Raw genomic sequence first — 25045 nt, forward strand, 5'->3', positions numbered from 1 at the left:
TCTCACACTGCACCATGAAGTTTATAAAATACATTTTTTAAAAATCCAAAATAATCACATCAATAATTAGAACAGAACACTGCAAAGCATTCTTTTCACAGAATCACAGAAGACAAAAAAAAGGAATCCAGTCAAAAATCATCATAAGCCAGATTTCTTTTTTCAGATCCTTTCTGTACAGAAGTCTGTCTATGGTAAGGCCCCTGCTGATCTATATAATTATGGCACAAGACATATTATTATGTGTCTTATAATTAACTTGTACCTCCCTTTAAGTATGTGTTGTCTCCTCTCATATAGCTTGAGACCCTTTAGGGGAGTGACAGCTCTTCTGTTTTCTGTTTACAAACTGTCAAGAGCTGTGGTGAGCAGAGCCTCTTTTGAGCTAGTAAGGAACTGCACATGCAATTTCCACATGGAAATTTAATGAAATAACCTCTAATTTTCCTCAAGACCTACTGCATATATCCATGTGTTGTATGAAACAAATCAGCAAAGTCTGACAAAGATTGTCTTCATCACCCAGCCTAACCTAACCCAACTTCACAAGAGAGGAGGGGGCACTAAGTTATTGCCAGCTCCTACTCATGAACACTTCCACAATTCCCCCATTCTGTTGGTTCTCCAGGTTAAATGGGATGAGCCTAGCAATCCTTGCATCTGGCTAGTAGACTCAACAATATTGGGCATTCTGATTTACCACAATGACATTGTGGCTCTTGACTAGAGCTTCCAGGTTCTGCAGTTGCTAATGATAATCCAAAATAGTTTCTAAAATGCTACTGCAGTTGGGGAAAAGAATCTAATGATTAACATTTTCCCCCCAAAAAATAATCACCAACAGAGCTGTCCGTCCACCCTCAAAGCAAAAAACCATAGTTCCTTCAGAGCTCAAACTTTTAAATTACTAAGATCAGTTTGAAAATGTTACTGGATGATGGTGGGGTGGTTTAAACTCTTCAACTTATTCATTTAGTTAAGAACGAGTGGCTATAAATATATTGAAAAATACTACTTAGTTCATGTGATAGAAGCTTATCATAATTACTTTCATGTCATCAGTCTATTGTATCATTCTGCACAACAGTCAAAATGTGTTTGCTTTGCTTTTTTTGCATGCTTCTAAAATAGAACACATATAAAAAGGGCAGTGCAATTACTCTGCCCTGGGAAATATTTGAAATTACTTTTTCAAGAAGTAGTATCGTTCCACCCCATCTGCCAAAGGGAAGAATACCATAACCATCTGAGTATTAGTTGGTGAAGTCTAACTGTACGTCTGAAATTGGCAACATTCTTACTGAAAGCATCAAAAATAAAAGAGGCAATACAGTATTGTCCTGAACCATGGGAATAAAATCCTGAGTTCCTGTTGAATTCCCATGAATATCATGCATCCCTAAGAAACTGAAGAAGTTTTCTCAGTATTGTGATTGCCATGCTACTACTGAATTTAAGAGCTCAATAAGGCTTATTCAATTTGGAAGGATTCACAAGTATTTATTTTTTTAAACAATTCTGGGTATGAAAATCAGACTTTTATTCCAGTACAGACTCAAATTTTAATTTGTCTAGTTCATAATACAAGCAAAGACAAGACTTAAATGAAGACTGGAACAAAAAAAAAAAGTTTCCCAAACAAGATGGTGAAGGACCACAGATTTAGTGAGCTGGGAGAAGACACAGTGCTTGCAGCACCAAAACAAAAGTTAACTGGAAATCTAAAAGAAGGCACTGTATTGAGACTCAAAGTACCAAAGGAAGTAGGGAGTATCATGAGACAATTCTTGCTTGCACTTGTATTGATTGGAAAATGAACATAAAGTGGATCACTTGTAAAATTGCACCAGAATGGTGCTCTGAAACCATGATACGCAAACCATAATATAGACTTCTACAAACATGTAAAGGTGGCTCAGTATGATGAGGAATTTAAATGGTATGTGCATGTATCTGTAAATAAATATGAAAGCACCTTTCTAAAAAACAGTAAAAGAAAAATGTAGAAAGAAAAACCAGAAACACCCATTCCACTCTGGGAAGCCAGTCTGAAACTTCCCAATGTTAAATGCTTTCACTCCTAAACCCATAGCAATGTATGCAAACAGTCTGACTGTTCTGCATTTTCACAGTAATGTTAAAGAAATCTGCAGCCTTGATTTATGAACTTTGAGTGGCTTTTAACAAATAAAGATTTCCTTTTTTGGTCTTTTAGTACTTACAAGAGAAGGCACTGTGAATATCTGTATCGAGAGGTCAGCAATTGAGAACTCTCTGTCGTGGTCATCTTTCATAAAATCACTCTGCAATCGCTCATAGTTCTATTAAGAAGGAGGCAAAAAAAGGCAAGGAGTGCCAACTATCAGTTTTTAAAAGAAAGACAGGCACTACTCACCAGAGTAGGTACAGTGAAGAGTTGGACAGACAGAGCAGCCACCGATACTGCCCGTTCGTGATCATCCTCCATATAATCTCTCTGCAACTGCCGGTAATTCTAAACAACAAGGGGAAATTCACCTCTAATCCACACTGACCTGATTTTTTAACTTAAATGTCTGCTCTGGGAAACTTTAATGCCATGAAAAAGGGAAGAGTAGCTCTAATGGATTATTATTATGGTATTTTGTACAAAGAATATGATAACCTAATCTGCTCACATGTGAGATCTACTCACTCTCATTTTCACAATAAAGGCTACTATTTTATTTTCTACCCAAGAGTCTGCAGCAGAGTGAGCAGAATTTTACAGTGCTGATTTAAAGCATTTCAAATACCAGTTACTGCACAAATACTAATCAGCATGACTGAATTTCAGCATTATTTCTAAGCAGTGCTATAACAGCTTATACCTCAACAACGAGAAGTGATTAGCTCTTAAGAAGTGATAGCCTGCATAGCTGATGGTGAAGGCAAAAACATCTGAACTGCTTTAGTTCTGGGGCGTCTGAAAGGCCATTTCCTTCCCAAGAAATTAGATGCCATTATAACTAATATACTGAAGAGTAAAATAAAATTTCCAGCATTTAATTTCAAATTTTCACTTCCATAAAAAGGAAAAAAAATTGAGTAACAGTTCATTTAAATCACTGTATACTAACTAGACTCTCTTCACTAGACAGTTTTAGCATTTAATGGCTTTATAAGAAAGATACTTACTCTCGCAAAGCGGATAGCAAAAAGTTTCTTGTATTTCAAATCCATAAGAAGACTGCTCATGAATAACTGGTGATACACATTTCTAGCTCCTGTCAACAAAAATGAATGAAATATTGCATGTCACTATTTTCTATCAACATATTATGAAAACATTTAGAAAAATAATAAATGAGGTAAATGTGTATTTCAGAGTAGAAGCTGCTTTGATTAAGTCTGTAAGGTGGTAGCAAAGGATAAAGAAGAATAACAAATCAAAATTCTTCAAGAGGCATTATTTATTACTCCTGTATAAAATAGTACCGTTGAATGTGAATATGTGTCATCAAATATAAGGGAAATCGGCAAAACAAGAACAGAACTCTGTTCCTCTACAGGATAAACAGGGAATTTAGATGGGAAAAGAAGAGAATACTATTATGAGAAGTCTTGGGAACTGCAACAAATTTTCCTAGTTGGGAATATCTCCATAAAGTAATCAGCTAAGGTATCTCTGAATTTCTAATCTGTCTGGACAGCCTCCCAGAAAGTATTATCAATACAAATGATATTAATCTCTATGGAGCTTGGAAAAAAATGAAAATATGCATAATTTCTTCTGCAGATCACTTTTTAATCAAAAGCCATGACACTATCTCCTTAATGCAGAGAACTATGGAATATGAGAAAAAGTAGAGAAATATTGATGTCGAAATAGAGATGTAAAAGTTACTCCTTGCTTACATGAAAGATACTATCCTAACAAAACTGGTATAAAAATGCTGTAATTCTCCTCAAAAGCAGTACTTTTCATATTACAAAACTTGCAGTGCCAGGACTTCTTTCTCAAGATAAAGGTATTAGATAAACAAAACCTACAATAATAATTTTCTCCATACTACATCCACTTTCCACCTTACTTCTTACTTATTTTATTGCTACTCCAAGAAGTTCCCCAGGCAGACATACTGCATCATTCCCTACCTGTTCTTTGTTCTTCTCACACCTGGCTTTACACTCTCTTTCACGGTATCAAATCAGACAGAGAATCAATGATGGAATAGAAATTAAGTACCTCCCGTTCCTCAAAATTGCAACTTTTCTAGCTAATTCCTTTATATCAAACAGCCTTTCAAGGTTTCAAAAGCTCTAAAACAACAGAACAGTAATTTTCACTGAATGTTCTCAGAATACTTAAGAATACCTCATGAACACAAACATGATTCAAAGCAGACTCTGCGTTATCCCTTAAATATAGGCATTTTGGTAGATATGAAATGGATGCTGAGATCCTATAAAGCAGAAAAATCCCCAATTTCTCTATCATTTACTCAATTCTCATTAACTATCATTATCATTTGCATATTCAAGTCAATTTTAATTTTAGACCACTTTGAAAAATCAGACCTAAAACCAGCCCCATCTCCAAATGGTTTCTGTATGTTCTTGTCTTAAATACACTTGGGAGTGGATCATGAAGGGTGAGATTGTAACAAATTAGGTAAAATTACCCACAATACACCACAGTAAAAATGATCAAACATTAGCAGATACAATAAAAAGAAAACTTAGGCATAGCATTCTCTAGCATTTTCCAGAGCTTTGTTTAAACTCACCTTTCCACAGTTTAGAATCATACAGCATCAGCTTATCTACAAGAGAAGAATTTTCACCATCTGGACCTTCTTGCAAACCAACTTGACACAATATTCGGCGAAGGCCATCTTAATTAAGAGAAATGGTACAAGTTAGTTACACCTCAAACAAAAATGTGTGTTGTTTTGACATCCTGAAATGTTCATACAACACAGAAGTCCTCACACTGCCCCCTTTTTCATGACAACTGAATAACAGCACTCATATTGTGCTGATAAAAACACAAATATTTCACACCTTGCAAGTTTCACACTAGCCTTTTGGAACACAGTAACATAATGAAAATTACCAAACACAGTGATTTGGTTTAAAGTTATGAAATTAAAATGTGGTTCCTTATAAAATAAGAAACAGTTACACAGCAGACTAATTTCCCAGAGTTTAGGTTTCCTGATTAGACTCCAATGAAAAGGGAAATATAATTAATACATGAAATTACTTGTATATTCATGCTATCATTTTAAGGCTTATCTGCATATTTTCTTCTAATGAAAAAAAGCGATAACTGTAACCACATGAACATGTAAGTCATATGCTTGCAGATAAGCCTGCATCTGAAACACAGCACAACCCAGACATGCTCCTGTTAAGAATTTTCAATCTGGCTTTGCACTGAAGGTAATGCATATTTCCTCAGAACTATGGGACTTACAGCCTCTAACTTCCACACCCTGCTTGGCATCTCAGCTCCTCAGGCAGAGTGGCTTAGTGCTGTGTACACTGCACCATGTGCTGCATGGTGCAGTAATATACACTCTGAGAACCCCTACAGCAGTTTGGGATTATTCCTTTTTGCCTTGTAGAGTTCAATTCCAACTACTGTTATGAAGGACAACAAATTAATAGAAACTACTGCATTGTTCAGCAATTGTCAATTGACACTTATTGGAATAAGTGGAAGAAGGAATATTTGCTAGGCAGGATGTAGTGGTCAAACTTCTGACTAAGTTCCATAGAAAAGCTTTTTTTTTTTTTTTTTAATTACAATAATTTGTCATTCCTTTGACAGCAATCATCCAACCTAACTCTGGCACAGCAGAAGATCCCTCTACCTGTCACTCAGCCATTGTTCAGGGACATTTCAGTGTAACCACCCAAGCACCAACTCTCTCACCCCATGTTACAGATGAAGGGTTTTTACAGACTGTTTAAAAGACTGAGCAGAATTTAGTTGTTTGGGTGTGTCTGTTAAAAAGCTAAGGGAAACCAAATCTTTCAGAAGTGCATTTCACAAAACAAGACTAGGAGTACAATATTGCATCCCAAGACATGGAAGGCAATTCAAGGAAAGGAGCTCACTGGTCACAGACAAAATGGACGTGTGCTGTTTACAAACATGCCTTTTGCCCTTCTGAAACATAAAGAACTCAGCACTTAATGACCTGAACTCTTCAGAACTTCAGAAACACTACATACAAACTCAAAATTCAGCACTTTCTTCTGCAATATGAGACAAGAATGACATATTCAAGTTACTTTTTTGCAACTGTCATTTAGTGCTGAAAATTAATGACTGTGGCACCTGACACAAATGACGTGGTACAAGACTGGGCTTAAAATGAGATAGACAGTGCCTGCCTACATGTTTCAATGGAAGGAAAACTTCCTATAGAAGGAAACTTCCTTCATAACTCTTTCTCCTTTCTCCTAATACCTACAACTGCTACCATAACTTTTGTTCAAAATTTTGATTTACTAATCTTTAAAATTTAAACACAAACTATTTATATTTCAAAAATGAGAACATGTTACAAAGACCCTGTGCATGAAAACTTGGTTTTCCAACTATCAGTCTAATACGACAGTCTCTGAAGAAATGATGCACTTATTCAGGATGTATGTGCAATATGACAGCTGAGTGTGCTTTGCTAATACTTCTTGCTAACATTTCCAGATGAAAAAAATACAAATTGCAAGGGTGTCTGTATCTACTTTTCTCCATATCAACAGTTTGGCATTTTTCCTTTTATTTCCTCTCATACCCTCTCATCTTCACAATCTTATGATTTACCAGGACAAGGGGGAACAAAGTCAAAACAAAAACTGAGCATTCCCATAAAATCTGATACTGTGCATCTTGATTCCTTTGAAGAAACCTCTTTTAAAAAATATGATTAAGACTTTGTCAGCTTTTATACTTACCAAAACCTTCTACAATTCCTCACATTTTCTCTGTTCTACTTAGCAAAAAAATCTGAAGCAATCGCTTTCATCTACATTCATCAAATTACTTTTGAATAATTTTGTTTTATCTAATCAGACAGGTTATTTTCATCTTACTGCATTCATTTAAAAAGAAGTAGGGACTGAAAAAATAGCTTTTTGGCATAGTGCATTTGACAGCAATTCTCAGCTTCTGTTCAACAGCAACTAAATACGTGAGACTGGTAGCACTTTCACATGGAACTTAGAATTCAGAACAGCACTCCAGTAAGAGAAAATAGAATGAAGTCTGACAAGTTATTAATAGCTTCACCTTATACATTACATATCTGAAATAAGTAGACAAAATTGGTTCAGAAAATCAGCTCCTCTCATAAAAATTTTCTAACTTATCTGAAAAAGATCAATTTTGCCCACCTGAATATCCAATAACACTGCCAAGCCAAGTTAGGAGCTTCAGACCAAAGCTCTGATGGGCAACAATAGATGAATGCATAACTTGCACTTTCAATGGCTTTGTCTGACGACTGGTATTTCTCTTAAAAAGAAAAGGAAAAAGGAGGCAATGCATATTTAAGTGAGGACTGGCATATACTTCTATACAGAAATGCAGCATTCCTTGATTTATTTTGATAATTTATAATATTATATATATTCTAATTACTAACACCTACATAGCAAACCCAAAAAAAATCTGAATTTTATTTATCCTATTAATATTCTAAGGACCTTATTATGCAATATCAGCATATTTAGGTCAAGCCATTTTCCACTCTTGGCCTGTTATCAATGCTCACACTGATCAGCTGCATTTTACTGATAAACAATCCCATGTTTAAGCCAAGACAGCCATGTGTGTTTGTCCCTCTCAACATGACAAGCAAGTCACACACCAGCCCATCATGGAAACTGACTGAGCACAGACATTTTCAAAAATACAAATTAAATATTGAGAATTTACCCTCATCTATGTATTAGAAAGCATAATAGTTAGATGTTACACATAAAAGCTATTTGTTCTTTGCCTGCATGGGCAGCAAGTTAAAAATATTGCACAACATTATCTTTAAAAATATGCTAATGCTTTTAAAATACCTTAAATAGTCAAAGAATAGTAATTCTAGTTGCAGCATTTGTTTTTCAACAGTTGCAGTATCATACATAAACTATTTATTTCATGTGATTAAGTACTGCACTGCAGCAGTTAACAAAAAAATAAAAGAAAACATTATTCTCCCATTTTTACATGGAAGAATCTTGCAATATATAGATATTAATATATATGCCTATAAAAATGCATAGATACAAAATGAAAATATTTGCAGTTTCACACTTGGATTAAATGAGTAATAATTTCCGTAACTGTTGCTGTGAAAGACATAAGCAACTTCACACTATAGGAGAAAAACTGTAATAATTTAACTTCACTGATCTGAACTAGCATGTAATTTTAAAAGATACATTCAAAGTTCCTGGCCACATCTGTTTTATGAAGGAAAAAATTGTCTACAAACTTCTTTTTAGAAAATTATTTTGGGTGTCAGGTAGGCCACAGTAGGAAAAAAAAAATCCAACAAAAGACCAATAACAACAAAAACCCATAAACCAGTATTTTGATACCTCTACTACATTGTAAATAGTATCTCCCAACACTTTGTATCATTAAAATATAAGGAGTCATACTCAACTGGGTAGCAAAGCCTCCTTTTGCTTAAGATGAGGCAAGTAAGGAGATAACATCCCTTACCACCATTACTTACCACTATTACTGATTTTGCCTGATCGCAGTATTGGAAGTCTCCGTATCGAACAGACCTACGGCCCTGCAGATTCAGAAAAATGTAACATTACCAATAACTCCTAAACAAGGAGTCCCAATTCTGTGTTTTACATTAGTAAAAAAAAACACAGTAAAAGCCTCAGATGCATGCTAACTACTCTGCCTTTCCTGCTACTTTCACTTTTTAAAGTACTGTATATAGTTAGACACTTGGATTTCCCAAATGCACCCTGTACTTTTTAAAAGAAGATAAAATTGTATCATATATTCAGTTACCTGTTACATTAAATTTTCTGTGTATAACGTTGTTCTTAAGAGGAACATTGAAAAGAACCACACTTATTAAAATACTGAAAACATTAGTACAAAGGCATTGTTCATTAGTTTTGATGTAATTTGAAGATATTTCAGTGCCTTTTAAAAAGCAGATATTAAAATTAACTGATCTTTTAAACAGACAATTGAAGCACTTGTTTTATTCCAAAAGGAAGGTTTTCAGTCTTTCTCTACTGTCAATCCACACATCAAAACAGATAGCTGATTGAATTCATAGCATACTGCAGACAGGAAAACTCACTGGCATTTTAGATCTGATGCCAAATCACTGCTTCAGGCATAACATTCTCATTTCTTTCACATATATGCTCATGTATATATGCATTCATGTATGCATTTAGAAGTAGAAGGCATCAACAGTAGGGAAAAATCTGAGTGTATCCCACAAGCATGTGCTCAGGTCAGCTCATATTCAGGGATCAGAAGTGAATCTTTTGGTTACCAGTATCACAAAAGATAGAACAGTGGTAACACAAAACCAAAATCTACTTCAGTGTTAAGTAATATGAAGTGGTTTTATTTCCTGCTCCACTGACCTCCCTGAAGTACTTCAACTGCCCAAAATTACATTCCCCTTGCCATTTAGGAAAAGATTTCTTCCCTACACCCTCCCCCCCCAAAAAAAGGCACTAGTCAATAAGCCAAGTAAAAAACCACTTTTTTCATGTCAACTGCTTACAGGTTAATTGCAAAAATAACAAGATGCAGTATCACTTTCTTAAAAAAAATGCACATCAGCCACACTACAAACATAGTGCTTCTGAAACTGAAATACTAGTTACAATTACATTCAGCATATAGTGACTCTGAACTCACTGTTCCTCCTAAAAACTGTGTAAAATGCTTTTACCTCTTTCTGCCACTATAATCTGACAATTACGATAAAGAAAATTAAGTAAAATTTTAAAAAGAAACCACAAACCATTAATAGTTCCACAAGCACCAGAACAAAAGCAGTCAGTTATGGATTTTATCCCTCACACTTAACTGGTGTTACTCTGAGAAGCACTTCCTATGTTTGGAGCACATTTAGGGGCTCTTTCAATATCAGCTCCTTGGTTTAGTAAGGAAAGGGCCAAAGCTACAGCCCATCCTTGACAGAGTGAGAAATACCTTGGTATTTACAAGACCTACTAGAAAACATTTACATTGCAACATATTCAGTATCAGGTCTAGTCTGGACTGTCCGAATGGTATTTAGGCACTGAGACGTTTAGTATTTCCTATTCCTATAATGTCTATTTCCTATAGGCATTTTAGGGTGGTATGAAACAAAGGACTCACAGACTCACATTAACGATATGCTTTGGGAAAACAGACTAAAGTAAGTATAGTCACAAAATAAACATTAAGTCAAGGTAATTAAAAGTTCCAACAATTAATTCACTTACATCTCTATCTACTGTTGTTGCAAAACCAATGGCTTCCTTCTGTGTGCAGTTGACAGCCTTCTGAAGAGTATAAATAACTTGTTCATAGGTATGGACTTCATCATTAAACAGCATGCAGTAGTAAGTGTCACTCTTCTCGCTTCAAAGCAATGATTGAATTTATGTCATTTAAAGCAATGTTAAAAGTAAAAGCAAGAACAAAGGAAAAAATATGAGAAATACAAAACTACTACAATTATTGTATACAAAGTATTTCTGACTATCTTAAGAAAGGTAAAAAATATTTTTAAAATCAGAACCTGCATTTTCAATGGTAAATATCTGTAAGCCTTTAAAAGGCAGAAGACAAGCATTATACTTACATCATTTCTAGTCCAGGCAATTCATTTTCCTTTTCCCATGTTAATATATCTACTGCATATTTAAATGTAATGGCAAAAATATTATAAGCTCTTGCTACCATATCTTCTGGTAAGTGCACAAGAGGATCCTGGAAAGTAAATATAAATAGCCAATGAGAAATTAAATTACATTCAAAACAAACTGTCAAACTTGCATCTCCCTTTATCAAAGAATGATGTAAGCATCTTTAATGATGTCTTTCTTTAAATGACTTTGCAGTTGAAAGGAACAGAGTCAATAATCATCCTGTTTTCTTCTTCAAGTTCTACACTGACAGTCACCAAAGCTCTAATCTAACATTCAGTACCTGAATGTTAACTTGCCTCTGATCACCCATTTACATTTTCACACATTCTTCCATTCTCACTCTCCTTGTTCTCACTCCTGCACACCTTTTAAGATAGTTCTTTGGAAGAACTTTAACCTCAGCTGTATTAAAATCTGCTTCTTCTGCTATGCCTTCAAAACCATAATTTAAAATCCCTGTATTTCTTGTTCCACTTATCAATATTAGTAAACTGCAGAATACAAACGACCATGCATCTCTTGTCCTGTTTTATATGCAGCATGCATTAAAAGGCATAAGTCTTATCTATCCAGGTTTATAGAACATGCAGCACACTGGCATCATGATTTATGATGCACGTCTCTTATATGCTGTGGTATATAAATAATTAACTGCTGAAATCTAAATAGGTGTTTCATAATGATCTGTCCACGTCTCAGCCTTGCTCACAGAGAGCTGTTCCCCTTTTGTCCGTGCACCCATTTGTGCCCACTCTGTGATCTCCATTTGACAAATGCAGCCGCCCCTACAAACTTGTCCTTCTCTCTGTGCCAGAGCAGAATGGAGGCTGCTGAAGTTGGTGGAATGGGAATGTGGAGGGGGAGGAAGATGTCAGCTGGAAAGACAAAGGACCACTTTTTGGAGCAGCAAATGAGAACCACTGGCAACTCTGAATAAGACAGTGCAGGTACCACAGCCATTTCATTCCAGTCCATTTCAAGGATGGTGAATAGAAAACATTATAAACCTCTTCTCTTTTTGTCTTTTACTGTATCAAAATTTTGAGAACAACTAGCTCCTCTTCTACAAACCTGGACAGGGAATGCTGTATAGCCTGCAGGTCACCTGGATATAAACTATACACTGAGTCATTGACATGGATTCATCATTTGATATTTTGATGTATGCGTCAAGTGCTAGACAATTAAAATATTTAACAATGGCCCAATTTCTGGTTTAGGCTTACCTAATACTAAATTCTGTGCTTCACTACAGCTTAGGCTGTATAAAAGTGATCACAATAATAATTTCTCAACTTAAGTCTGCATCATCTAAAGGAGGCTCTTGACAGTCAGTGATTCATCTGTACTAATAAGCACCCCAAGACTGTTTGGGAATATTTGGAAGCTTTACGAGAGTGGTAAGAACTGCCATTTCGGTTTTTTTTTTTTTCCCTTCATTTAAAAATTATCCAGGGTATGAAGAACTATCAGCCACCAAAAGCAAAGGCAAACCATAAGCATCAGCAATCCCCCCACTCCCAGCACTTTCACATACCTGGGCAAGGCAGAAAATAGGCTCCAATAACACTCAACAAACCATCCTTAATCCACCTCTAACATAACACTGGCATAAGAGATACCAGCCTCCATGGTTTATGGGGAATATATTCATTGTGTGAATATCTTTGGGCACAGAAGTAGCAGTCCACCCAAGATTTCATAACAGGAGTTTCCTAAGGCTGCTGACTAATGTAAACTGGCATGTAGACCAAGTGCTAGAGTCTTAGGGCTGAGAGAGTGGGAACAGATATTAGACCACTATCACTGAAAATACAATTACAGTTGCCTCACTCAAACCATCAGATCAGCAAAATTACTACCAGTGCTTGCCTTAGATTTTCTCTTTTTAAAAAATCTCACAGAAGTTATACTAAGTAAGAACAGATGTGAGTAGCCAGGTCAGAAGCCCAATTAGCCACACTCATTTCTGAGATGTAATAACAGATAAAAAGATTATAAGTAGAAGATAGAATGCTTCTTTAGTCTCCAATAACTTAAGATACTAACACTTCCCACACCAAAAATGCTACCTACAATTTTAAATTGCCATTGGTAATTTTTCCTCCCACAACCACGTTAAATTCCCTTTCAAACATGTATAAACTTTTAACAATAGTATTTTGCACTGGTTAGTCCAGCAGCTTGAGTTCTTCCTGTAAGATGTCGCATGTCTTTTTGCCTTTAATACATCCAAGTTGTTATGCTCTGATTCTGTGGTCAAGATGTGTTCTCTATTTACCTTCTCCATACCAAACAATGTCTTTTAAATACCTTTGCCTTACATCTCCATTATGACTTTCCTGTGACAGCAAGGTATTTTGAGTTTTAAAAATCTGTGCACTACCCTTTAGTAAGAATCAGAATATTTGTTGCACAGACAGCTGAATTTGGCTTCTTGGTGCAGATGATTACATACAGACTTGTTTTCTTTTGCATGTGGCAGAAACCCTTGACCTCTCAAATATACAGAGAAACAAAGAAGTAGAACTAAAACTGCAGAGGTGACCAAGAACATAAAATGAAGCCTTTAACTAGAAAAAAAATTAAGGAACTTCTTAAGATATTCATTTTTGTCTAACACTATGGTTCAAATAATACTATTAAAGTTCCTACAGCCTCTCATGCAGACTAAATACCTGTATACTAAATAAAAATAATCTCATGTTGAAGGATTTATATATATACACAGTTAACAATGTTTTGAAACATGATGCCTAATTGTAATTACCTCCTCTTCAGCAGTTTCTGAAGTGTTAAGTTCATGCTTCTGACAGTAAGGACCTTCCTTCCAAGCTTCTGTATCACCACAGTCACAGAAACCTCCTCCACCTGATGTTGTCATCTAAAATTATTTAAAAACAAAGCAGTTCATGTGAATATGCACATATATATCATATGTGCACATAAAGAAATGAGTCACCACAGCTCTACTACAAAATTATGATCACAACACCCAACAGCCGAAAGCCTGTCTACATCATCAGTGTGCCTATGTAAAAAGAAAAAAACTTGAACAACAAAACACCTTCAAACACTTGCATTCTGGCCCATCTGAAGTTTTCAGATTTTCTGAATCTATTACTTGCCATGGCATCTGTACTATGCCAAACTCTCACAGTTTTAATCTGAACAAAGATAAATCATTTAATGTGGCACTATTATACAGTGAGTGGAATATGTGCTTTATGACAAAAGGAATTGAGAGACTTAAACTTTTCACATATGTAGGCACATAAAAAAAACATTGAAAATTTTTAAAGGTGTATTTACACTGTTTGAATAAAATTTATTTTAAAGACCTCCTCAAGTTAATAACCATAATAATACTTCTTTGAATCACACCTATTAACTGATACATAGAAGAATTCTTTCACCAATTTTTGGCATACCTGAATATACTCTATTAATACAGGCACATCTTATAGTATCAAGAAAACTAGATGGACATTTGAAAGAACATTTTCTTACACTTTTGGATGTTACCTAGACTTGTTAATTCAATAGGCTTGAGAAGTAAAAACCTATGTACAAGAAGTAAGCTGATATCAGCAAATTTGGCTGGGTTTCTTGATAAAAGTTGTGCTTGGAATTTTTTCCTGAATCCTAGAGCTCAGTGTAACGATGCAGTAAATAGAATTACATCAGCAGCAGTGCAGTATGGTAAAAAACAGATTTATAGAAAGGCTGCACTGGTAGTTTTCACTTCTTAGTTTAAAAACACACCAAGGTCTTCTTGGCTTTGTTTGAAGGGTTTTTTAAACTAATCTGTACTACTAATAACAGTATATTACTAAAACATAAAGCATTTACAGTTATCATTTTCTCTTTTAACTTTATGTTTAAGCTTTACACACAAGTGACTTCTTAATAAAGGTTTTTCAATAGCTTTTTAAAACAGTCAAACACAAGAGTCAAAACCCAAGTCTAAACCTGTAAAATTCACTAAAGGGTATGTGTTAAAAGTAACATACATTTGTGAACTTAACTGTTGCACATAAAATTTAATTGCTCAATATTTTAAAGTGTTAACTTCCAGAAGTTACACTCAGATGAAAACACTCGAGTTCACATAGGATTACTGCAGACATTCAGAACTTTGTTTTCATTCAGCATTTGGAAATTTTGTATACATTCTTAAACTTGAAAGTGTTTCACACACACACACAAAATCACTAATAACTATGTCATTATCCTGCAGGATCACTAACCCTGTATCGGTGCTCTCTGTGAATGCTTCCAAGAAAGCATTCCATGCACAACACACAAGTTGGGTCAACTGCGCAGTCTCTGAGAACAGCAACAACAGAAAGGAAAAAAAAGCATTAAACACTTGCTTTTGCCTTTACACATTTTACAACAGATAATTTTCAAATATCACCAATATCAACCTTCTAACTAATGTATATGTTACTGTGAAAGAGAAAAGGAATGGCTTTAAGATGGGGAAACAAATAAAATAGAACAAAATCTGTTCTCACAACAGAAGAGCCTTTAAAATATTGTGTAGGTAGTATGTCTAGTTTGGGTAATACAGACATTGCCTTCAAGAGGTGAGATGAGTATATAAGCAAGTAAACAGATGAATTACATAACCAAAAATAAACTCAAGTAAGTTCTCTCAAGTATAGAGTACCAGCATTAATGATCTCCAGCAATCAGAGAATATTTTTCACTGAACACTGGGAAGAAAGATCACACGCGGCAGACTAAATCAAACCTCTGCTTCCAAGTTCAGCCCTACAAGCTCACTGATGAGCTGCAAGAACACAATTTTCTCAACCAGGAGATCAGAGACCATAATAGGGTCTTGCCTACAAACATTCCTGTATTAGACAGAAGGAATATTTCTAGTAAAATGGGTTAAACCAAATGGGACAATTAAACATTATATTTAACTATCTCCCTGAAAAACACTGAAAATGCATGAACTCCTGTAATGCAACTGACTTCAAGGTACCTCAAGATTAAGGTATGTAGGTTTTGCAATGTAAAAATAGATAGCAAGAGAACGTCTGTCTTATGATGATGATTATTAAAACCAAAATTCAGAGAAACAACTTATTTTGTTTAAAAGAAAACACTAGAGATCACATGAAATCTCATTATCAATATTCTCTTAGTTCAATTTAACCAAAATAAATGATGGGAAGAACATCAGGCAACCATGACTTACTATGCACAGGTGTTTTCTCCAGAGAAGACAATAAAGATGAAAATGTCAAAGCAAAATTGTACAAAGCTCTTCTCTTTTAGAATAGTTTATGTCCATGGCATTATTTTTTTTAGGTTAAAAAAACCCAAAGAAACTACCACTTAATGCAACAACATGCAAGCAGGATTTGGTAGATCAGTTCTACAAAATTGAATGTTGACTCTTCAGAGCTCTAAACTTGTGGCAGTGTATTTAAAAATTCAGTACCATTTATCAAGTAATGTCTCAGACAAGTAACTGTGCCTATACCTAAAGTAGAAACTGACCTGGAAGCTGCACAACTGCATAGAAAAATCCACTGCTTTAATGTGGACTTGGAAAATAATTCTTTGCTGTATTCCACGAAAGCTCAAATAAAACTCTCATTATTCTTCATTACCAACCATAAGTTTAAGAAAATTAACACACAGCAAGAATCAAATGTTTCTTGATGAACAAAAACAAGAGAGGGACTCCATCATCAGTATGTTAATGATTAAACACTGTTCATATGGAGCAACAAAAACGTTAGGAATTCTGCAATTTTCTTCTAAACACACTTACTTTTTCAAGACCAACAACTCAGTATGAATCTGAAGTACCCACCAGTTTAAGCTTATCTCTCTCATTATAAAGAGGTCTCAAAGCATTTCCAAACCCAAAGGCCAGTAAGGTATTATGTTTCTAGAAGAGGAGAGCACTAGAAAGAAAAATTCTTCCACTGTCATTCTGTCCTTGTAAATGAAGAGGATGGAAACCCAGAGAAATAAACCCTTGAAATTAGACAGACATTCAGTCCCCATGTTACCTCACCAAGTGTTCAAGTGTCCCAGTGAGTGGTAGAAACCACACAAAATGACAGGAATTTGTGACACAAACAAAACTTAAAGTACAAACAGTTCAGAATATAGAAGATGAAAATGAACCTACAGCTAGTAATACAATGGCTTAAAACTGAAGATTCTTTTAAATACTTTTAATTGGTTAGGAACTTCCTGTTCTCTTTCAAGCATTAAGTATTTTTAGAGAGATCTAGATATAGAGGTAGGGAAGAAGCTAGAAGCTGATATGCTTGTTTTAAGCATCTGATAGCTTGGTTTAGCAGGTCATGGAAAGAGGTCTAAAAGACAAGATCAACACTAACAGCTGATATTAAACACCCAAAATACACACACATTCACTTGCCCGCTTACTTCTGATTAATGCCCTTAAATCAACCTGAAAGGTCACCCCAAATTCTTTCTTAATCTTGCATTTCTTTTGTACAGAAAACATTAGACATTATACTAATTAATATTTTTCCATTTATACATCTGTAGTGTTAATTTTCCCCAATCCCGCTTGTCATGAAAGACTGCAAGGTTACTTTAAAAATATATTTCAGTAATTAACTTTTCATTAGGACAGTATATTCTTATTGTAAAATGTTCCATAACTTCACAAATCATAAATACTTCACAATGTTAAGTTGAACTACCTGCAAGAATACGTAGGCTCTCCCACTTTAAAGACGCGGCCACACAGATGGGAAGGTTTGTTTGCTTGCTCAAGCTTTGGAAAACCAAATGCAGGATCTTCACCACAAAGATACCATTCCATTGGTCCCAGCAAAACGTGCTGTGCCAGCATGTCTTCTCTCTTAGGGGCAGGGTTGGGACCCCTGCAGTAAATTTTTGGTACATAATAGGCCAGATGCTGGTACACTTCTTTTTGAAGGTCGTTTGCTTGCAGCCATTTCTTTTATATTAGAAGAAATGAGAACACAAATTCTTCATTAATAAACACACCAAACATAGTTCTAGCCATTTAGGTTATTTTATTTCTACATGAAATATCTAAAATGTCATTCCAAAACTAGAAAGTCATGCTTCCTTCTAAGTACTAAATCTAAATTATCACAAAAGACAGATGTTAGGAAAGGAATAATTTGTTTCCTTGCTCACACATTTTATCCTTTTGACATAGAGAAGATTTAAGAGAAAAATTCAGTAAAATTTTCCTCCAGGATGAATGACCAGTAAAATGTCGGCAGTGATTTTTAGGATACAGCCTAGACTACGTTGGTCACATTTCGCTGGAGTGCAGACAGATGCTGCCAGTTGGGACACAGAGGATCAGCGGGAGCCTGAAGTTGGCAAGGAACAGAGACAAAAAGTACATGGAGAAAAGCAAACACAGCATTAGGTAACAGTCCCTTTCTCATTTCATTTCAACAAATCACCAGTGAAAATGAGGGAGTTTTCATTTCTCCTTCAACCAAAATAACTCATCTGAATTACTATTTCAAGTGAGATGTTAGATCTATGAATTCTTGCACTAGGTTTGTGAGACAAGGTTTTGGTAGCAAGGGGGCTACAGGCTGGCTTCTATTCAAGATGCCAGAAGCTTCTCCATGCCCGAGAGAACCAACCTCAGATGGCTCCAAGATGGACCCACAGCTGGCCAAGGCTGAGCCCATCAGAGACAGCAGTAGAACTTCTAGGATAACACATTAAATAGGGAATAGCATAGTTAAGGGGACAAAAAGAGCAGCTGGGAGATGTGAGTAAGAATATTGAAGAATACAGCTCTGCAGACCCCAAAATCAGTGCAGAAGGAGGGGCAAGGAGGTACTCTAGACACCAGAGCAGAGATTCCCCTGCAGCCCATGGAGGTTCAGTGGGGAACAGAGATCCCCTGGTAGCCCATGGGGAATCCCATGCCAGAGCAGCTGGATGCCCAAAGGAGGTTGTGACCCATGGGAAGACCACAGTGGAAGAGGCTCCAGGACGCAGGACCTCCTGGAGAGAGGAGCCCATGCTGGAGCAGGTTTGCTGGCAGGACTGGTGACACCACGGGGAACCCACACTGGGCATCCTGTTCCTGAAGGGCTGCACTCCCTGTGAGAGACCCAGGCTGGAGCAGTTCATGAGGAACTGCAGCCCATGGGAAGGACTGACACTGGAAAAGTTCATGGAGGACTGTCCCCATGGGAGGGACCCCACACTGGAGCAAAGGAAGGATGTGAGGAGTCCTTCCCTTGAGGAGGAAGGAGTGCAGAGACAACCTGAGGAAGTGACCATACCCCTCATTCTGCATCTACCTGTGCTGCTCAGGGGAGGAGATAGGGAAAACAGAAGCAAATTTGAGGCAGGGAAGAAGAGAAGGATGAGGGGAAGGTGATTTTAAGATTTGGTTTTATCTCTCATTACGCTACTCTGATTTGATTGGTGATAAATGAAATAAATTTTTCCACTAGTCAAGACTGTTTTGCCAATGGCAGTAATTGGTAAGTGACCTTTCCCACTCCTTATCTCCACCAAAAGCCTTTTGTTGTATTTTCTCCCCTCTCCAGCTCAGGAGAGGAGTGAGAGAGCAGCTTTGGTGGGTATTTGGCACCCAGCCGAGGCCAACTCACTACAATTCTCTTAGTCAATCAATTGTAAAAAACAATGTTGGCCGTTTTTAAATGGCATCAAACCATGGAACTGCCCTAAGCCACTTAAAAACTCACAGCTTCTCCTAATTTGGTTTCTTCCCCCTGGTATATACACACAGAATAAAAAAAATACTCTAGGACAACATTTGTTTTATTTTTGCCTCGGGGATAACAAATTTAGAAAGATTTAAACTGTAAGTTAAATCTGCAAGGTTTTTATAAGGAACAAACAAGAGCAAGCAAATACTGCAAGTGTCCACTGATTAAATCTTGTGTTACATAAACAGCCTCAGCATGCCATTTTTCATTGTAAATGTGACAACCAGATGCCCCCTGGCAACTTTCAAAAAAAGAGTTCAAAATCAACCTAAAACTGTACAAGAAAACACAGAATTCATTATGCCAAAATAAATGGGTTTGGTGATCAAATGTTAGAGCTTGATTTACTCTGAATTATTTATAACTTACTCTAAAGAACTTATGTTTGAGATAACAGTTGTAGTAAGTTCCTCAGGATACAGACATTCAGAGTCAGCTGAGCATCTGTGCAGACTGGCTACATTTTTGCCTTTTTTTAATACATTGAAGTAGTTCCATTTATTAGGTATGTTTTTCTGAAGTAGAACTTGGTATTTTAAAAAACCCTAATTTGTCAGGGTGCATTCTTCATTTCTTTTTTCCTAAGTTTGACTTCTTAGAATAATGATTGAACTGCTTAAATCTTTCTACATTCATCTAGCTTTGATGGTCAAAGCCCAGTTTTTTCCCAAGGAATTCCATGGGAAGAGGATGCCAAAAAGCCTTAGCCAAAAAAAAGGTAAAGTTTTAAATAAAAAATTTATTTTTCTCACCAGTTCATTCATCTTTTCCTCTCCTTTCATCAGTTTTGCCAAATTGCTACTACTGCCAGGAACCGACCCAATCACAGTGGCAGTGACTTAATCATTTCCATGATTTCCATTTAATAATCTTGGTTTTGCATTATTTTCTATAGCATATGCTAGTTATTAAACTGCAGGAATTTTTCAGCAAAATATCTTTAACATCAGTCTTTTAATTCAGCAGTATATTACTAATTTCTATCTAGAAAACACACAGTGCATACTAGCTACACTACAAGCTCAGACGAATACCTAGACACAGAAAATTCTTGTTCCTCAAGTAAATGGCTTTCCCATCTCAAAAATTCTGGGAGTAGCTATGTGAGAGTTAGGTGTGGCAATGATGAACATCATCACACCTAAATCTGTTTGTGAAGCCAGTTCTATACACACAACCGTGCATACAGCTTTGGAAATCAGATCATGGATGAAATAATACCAGAAGGAAATCCAGGCTACTAGGACAAGGAAACAGATGTGACTCTAAGAGCTGCCAGGAAGGTCTGCAAAGGTCTGTTGTGCAAGTAAGACTGTAAATAGAAATATATACATAGGTATACATACGTTGCATTGTCTTTCTAAATCACTACCTGGGGAGCACTGAACTCCAGAAAAGCTACTCAAAACTTCGGAATTTGCTCTTTCACAAAAGCATTCTGCATTTAGGCAAGATTTCAATTAGTGTTTGTCTATCCTCTAACCTGAAATCACATGCAAGAAATGCTAACATTCTACTCTCCCAAGAGAGGTTTTTTATTAAAAAGGGAAGTGTGCTCCTCTTCACTTCCTCCCTCCTCACACTTATTCTCCTGCAACAACTTTAACTGCCCTGAGAGAAAAAGAATGTGCAAAGTATTGATCAAACACCTTACATAAATAAATACCTAATGGTTCATCAGGGTTTCTATTAAATTCCCATCTAAGTAAGAGACACCAGGAGAACAAAACGTAGAATACTAATAAGCCATAAAATAACTCACTTCTCTGTTTCAAAAGCTAAAAGCTATGATTTATGAGCTTTTTAGCTACATGAAAAAAGAAATACTTGCAATGTAGGTTCCTGTTATGTTAAAGAGAATTTATTTTTATTATTTTTGTTCTTTGGAAGTTTATCATTAAGTTGTTACCACAACAAACTGAAGACTTAAGTGCTGTAACTATTGCTTTGGGATGGTATTTGTTTTGTAAATACTGGGCTATCGGCAAAGTAATGCTATCAGCAAAGGAGGCAGAAAAACCCACTAGATTTGAATGATAGATTTCAGAATTGGATCTTGTGCAGGTGATTACAGATAATAAAAATGAGATTTGACTACATTTAAGCTGGCACTGCTACCTACAGCAAATTCCTAAACGCATTCCCCTGGGTGCATGATTGCCTTGAGTTTACCTACAGTGTGACCCAAAAAAACCATCTGCTATTCACACAGAAAAGGTAATTTGGGCTCAATTTGGACTACTTTATAAATGTTTGATGAAATTATTTGGTTTGCTGTAGAAAAGAAGGAAGACTAATCCTGGAGCTAAACTAGCTAGGATATAGCTAACTATACACATTTGCCCATCTAATCATACGTTTGTCTGCACTGAAGATATACAAGCATAATCTGAGGATAATCTGAATTATAACAGTCTTTTATTTTCATTTGGAAAGCAGCCAATGTAATTCCCACTGAGACACACACAGACAGCTCTTCAAGGTTTTATCCTACCAATATGCACATGAGCAGTCTCAATACGTTTAACACATACATCCAATTCCTCAAATGCCCAAGTGTCTAAGTGGACAAACATTTATGTTAGAAACAAAACTTACTCCTAAGACTTTACCTTCGACACTACATTCCTCTTTCAACTACTATTTGTAAAAGCAGGAAAAGTATATAAAGAGAAGTAGATTTCTTCATTTATTACACTGATTTTACTAATATTTCCTCTACAAGCACCCCATTCTAATAATCCTAAGATTAACTACTGCAAGCTTTTCCAGAACCGCATCTTAAATAGTGGGGAGGAAGGAAGAACCCTGTAATGGCACTTCAACACTGTACAGCGTATTTGGGGTCAGACATCCACCTAAATTAACAGGGAGGGGGATCTGCTCAGGTCCAGGCGTGACTGCCGGCAGAGAGAGGCGAAGGGGCAGCAGAGGGAAGGGAACTTCAGGAAGCAATTACGGAAGGGGCGAGATGCCCGGCCGCCCCCGGCAGGGGATGGCCACGTCCAGGCGGCTTCCAGGAGCCACCTGCGGCAGCCGGCACAACAAGAAAAGCTGGCTGATCGCTGCCATGGACTTCGGCTGCGGCAACAGCGACGCTGGCGACGACAGCGCGCCGAGGCCGCGGCGGGACAGCGCTGCCGGCCGGGGCTGCCCTCAGAGGGCGGCTCCGCTCCGGAGAGCCCGCTCGCCCCGCGGAGCGGCCTCGCCCCGGCCCCGGGAGCGGCGCCCAGGCCGGTGCCTGCCGCGGCCTCCGAGCCCCCGCTCCCTCCCCGCGCCGGGCCCGCCGCCTCACCACGGCGATCTCCTCGGCGGAGCACTCCAGCAGGCTCTTGTCAATGGCCTGCACCTCCGCCTCCAGCTCCGCCGCCATCTTCTCCCTCCTCCTGCCCCCTGCCCCGCGCCGCCGAGGCCGAGGCCGGGACAGCCGGAACGGGGTCCGGGCGGCCGCCCAGCCCGGGGAACACACACTTCCGCCCCGCCTCCCGCACGTCACCGGCCGCCGCGCCGCGCTCTGGGGGCTGCAGTCCTTCCCCGGCGCCGCCCGGCCGCCGCTCGGCGCTCCGTGCCCGCGGCCGTCTGCGGGACCCGCCCCCGCCCGCCCTGCTCGCCTCGCGGGCTGGGTCAGGCTGGAAGCTGCCACATCTGGTCCAACCTCCCTTGCTCAAGCAGGGTCATCCCACAGCACACGGCACAGGTTTTCTTTCCGACGGTTCTTGAGTATCTCCAGTGAGGGAGACTCCACAACCTCTCTGAGCAATCCGTTCCAGTGCTCAGTCACTGCACTGTAAAGTTCTTCCTCTAGTTCAGGTGGAAGTTCTGTGCATCAGTTTCTAGTCCTTGCCTCTTGTCCTATTGCTCGGCACCACTGAGAAGAGCCCAGCTCCACCCTCTTGACACCCTCCCTTCACATCCTGATAGACATTGACGAGGTCACCTCTCAGTCATCTCTCCTTGAGGCTGAACAGGCCCAGCTCCCTCAGCCTTTCCTCATAAGAGAGATCCCCCCAGTCTCTCAGTCATCCTCACTGCCCTCCATGTGACCTGCTGCAGAAGCTCCACGTCTCTTTTGTACTGAGGAGCCCAGAACCGAACACAGCACTCCAGATGATGCTTCACCAGAGCTGAAGAGAGGGGCAGGATCACCTCCCCTGACCTGCTGGCAATGCTCTTCGTTATGCACTCCAGGATTTTGTTGGCTGCCTTGGCCCCAAGGACGCTTGTTGAACACTAGCACCATCAGCTCGTCGTTCACCAGTCTCCCGCAGTGCAAAGCGATGTCTGGGACTGGGGTAATTTCCAGTGCGGCTGGCAAAGCTGGGTGCCCCTCTCAGCTGAAATGCCCTTGTCAGCACTGCCAGTGGGCAGTGAGGGCTTCCTGGAAGCCTCCAACATTCAGTGCGGGTGGAAAGAAAATAAACCAGTAAATTATATGAACATGGCAACTGTGGCTTTAAGACAAGTATTACTAAATAGCAGAAGCCATAAATTCTGTTGCTCAGCTTCCAGGGGACAACCCAAACTGAGGTGTGGCTTGCTCATTCAAATGAGGATGCCAGTCTGCCTCTCAAAAAACAAGTCAACACCACCAAACCCAGCAAACAATCATCCTCCATAACTCCTTTTCAGCACATTCAGGCTCGACATCTTACGAGGACTTTCTGAAAACCTGTTGTACCACTGCTGTACCCATGGGCTTGCCTTGCACCTCTGTAATTACAGCTGGGCCCAAACCAAGCAGACGTGTCTGACCGTGCCTGCAGCCATGGGCGCCTGAGTGTGCTGAGGTTTTTAAAACACACCTTCCTTCACTTGCTGGCAACTTCTGCATGGACATAACCATCATGCACAAAGGAGTACTATTTCGACCTCGCACATCCTATCAGCCTTCATGTCTGAGATAAGGACCCATCCAACAGGACCCTCACCTAGCAAATCCTGCTGAGGAAATCTCTGCTCTGGAGAATTTACACTTCCAAATCTAGACAATGCATGGGAGGGGAATAAATATGTAGGAAAGGCAGACCAAGTCATAACTGCCTGCAGGTGCCTGCAGCTAAAGGCACCTTGAAATGTTGCCTTTGCCAAACAGTGCTAAGTTAAAAAAGCTGTGCATTGAGAGTGAATGACACTTCACATCTTATATTCCTTAAAACTTGGTAAGCATTCTCACAGTGAGTATGCATAGTTGCTTCTTCCCTTTTTTATCTCCTTTCCTCTCCCTCATTCTCTCCTCAATTAATAATTTACATATCAAATTTCCCAAGAATAAGTATAAATTCCTTTTGTATGTACCCTTCCTATATGCAGGGTACATATTTTACTATATTTTTATCTCCTTTTCCATTTCTTAAGTAATTGTTCTTAAAACACAGAAAATAATTATATATTCCTTAGAAGATCAGTAA

At 38.1% G+C, this 25045-nt stretch overlaps 1 protein-coding gene across 5 annotated transcripts in view; it reads right to left on the reverse strand.

Annotated features, from left to right (window-relative positions):
• The window catches only part of UBR2 (ubiquitin protein ligase E3 component n-recognin 2), a 55256-nt gene extending 32135 nt beyond the window's left edge, over window positions 1–23121 (reverse strand). The window contains exons 1-12 of one of the 5 annotated variants that reach the window (XM_085575981.1): window positions 22933–23121; window positions 17598–17857; window positions 15138–15216; window positions 13658–13771; window positions 10821–10948; window positions 10459–10597; window positions 8712–8774; window positions 7369–7489; window positions 4749–4856; window positions 3157–3245; window positions 2396–2494; window positions 2223–2321 (exon numbers count right to left, since the gene is read on the reverse strand). In XM_085575981.1, the coding sequence (XP_085432107.1) occupies window positions 2223–2321; window positions 2396–2494; window positions 3157–3245; window positions 4749–4856; window positions 7369–7489; window positions 8712–8774; window positions 10459–10597; window positions 10821–10948; window positions 13658–13771; window positions 15138–15216; window positions 17598–17857; window positions 22933–23010 (1377 nt within the window). In that variant the 5' untranslated portion in view covers window positions 23011–23121. Of the gene's footprint in view, window positions 1–2222; window positions 2322–2395; window positions 2495–3156; window positions 3246–4748; window positions 4857–7368; window positions 7490–8711; window positions 8775–10458; window positions 10598–10820; window positions 10949–13657; window positions 13772–15137; window positions 15217–16726; window positions 16821–17597; window positions 22784–22932 lie in introns of those variants that run through there. The other 4 variants (XM_021547608.4, XM_021547609.4, XM_085575979.1 and 1 more) reach the window with 4 other exon arrangements.
• Between the last annotated feature and the right edge of the window lie 1924 nt (window positions 23122–25045).

Source organism: Lonchura striata, chromosome 3 (assembly GCF_050655825.1).
Source record: "Lonchura striata isolate lonStrDom1 chromosome 3, ASM5065582v1, whole genome shotgun sequence".
In the NCBI taxonomy this organism is placed as follows: domain Eukaryota; kingdom Metazoa; phylum Chordata; class Aves; order Passeriformes; family Estrildidae; genus Lonchura; species Lonchura striata.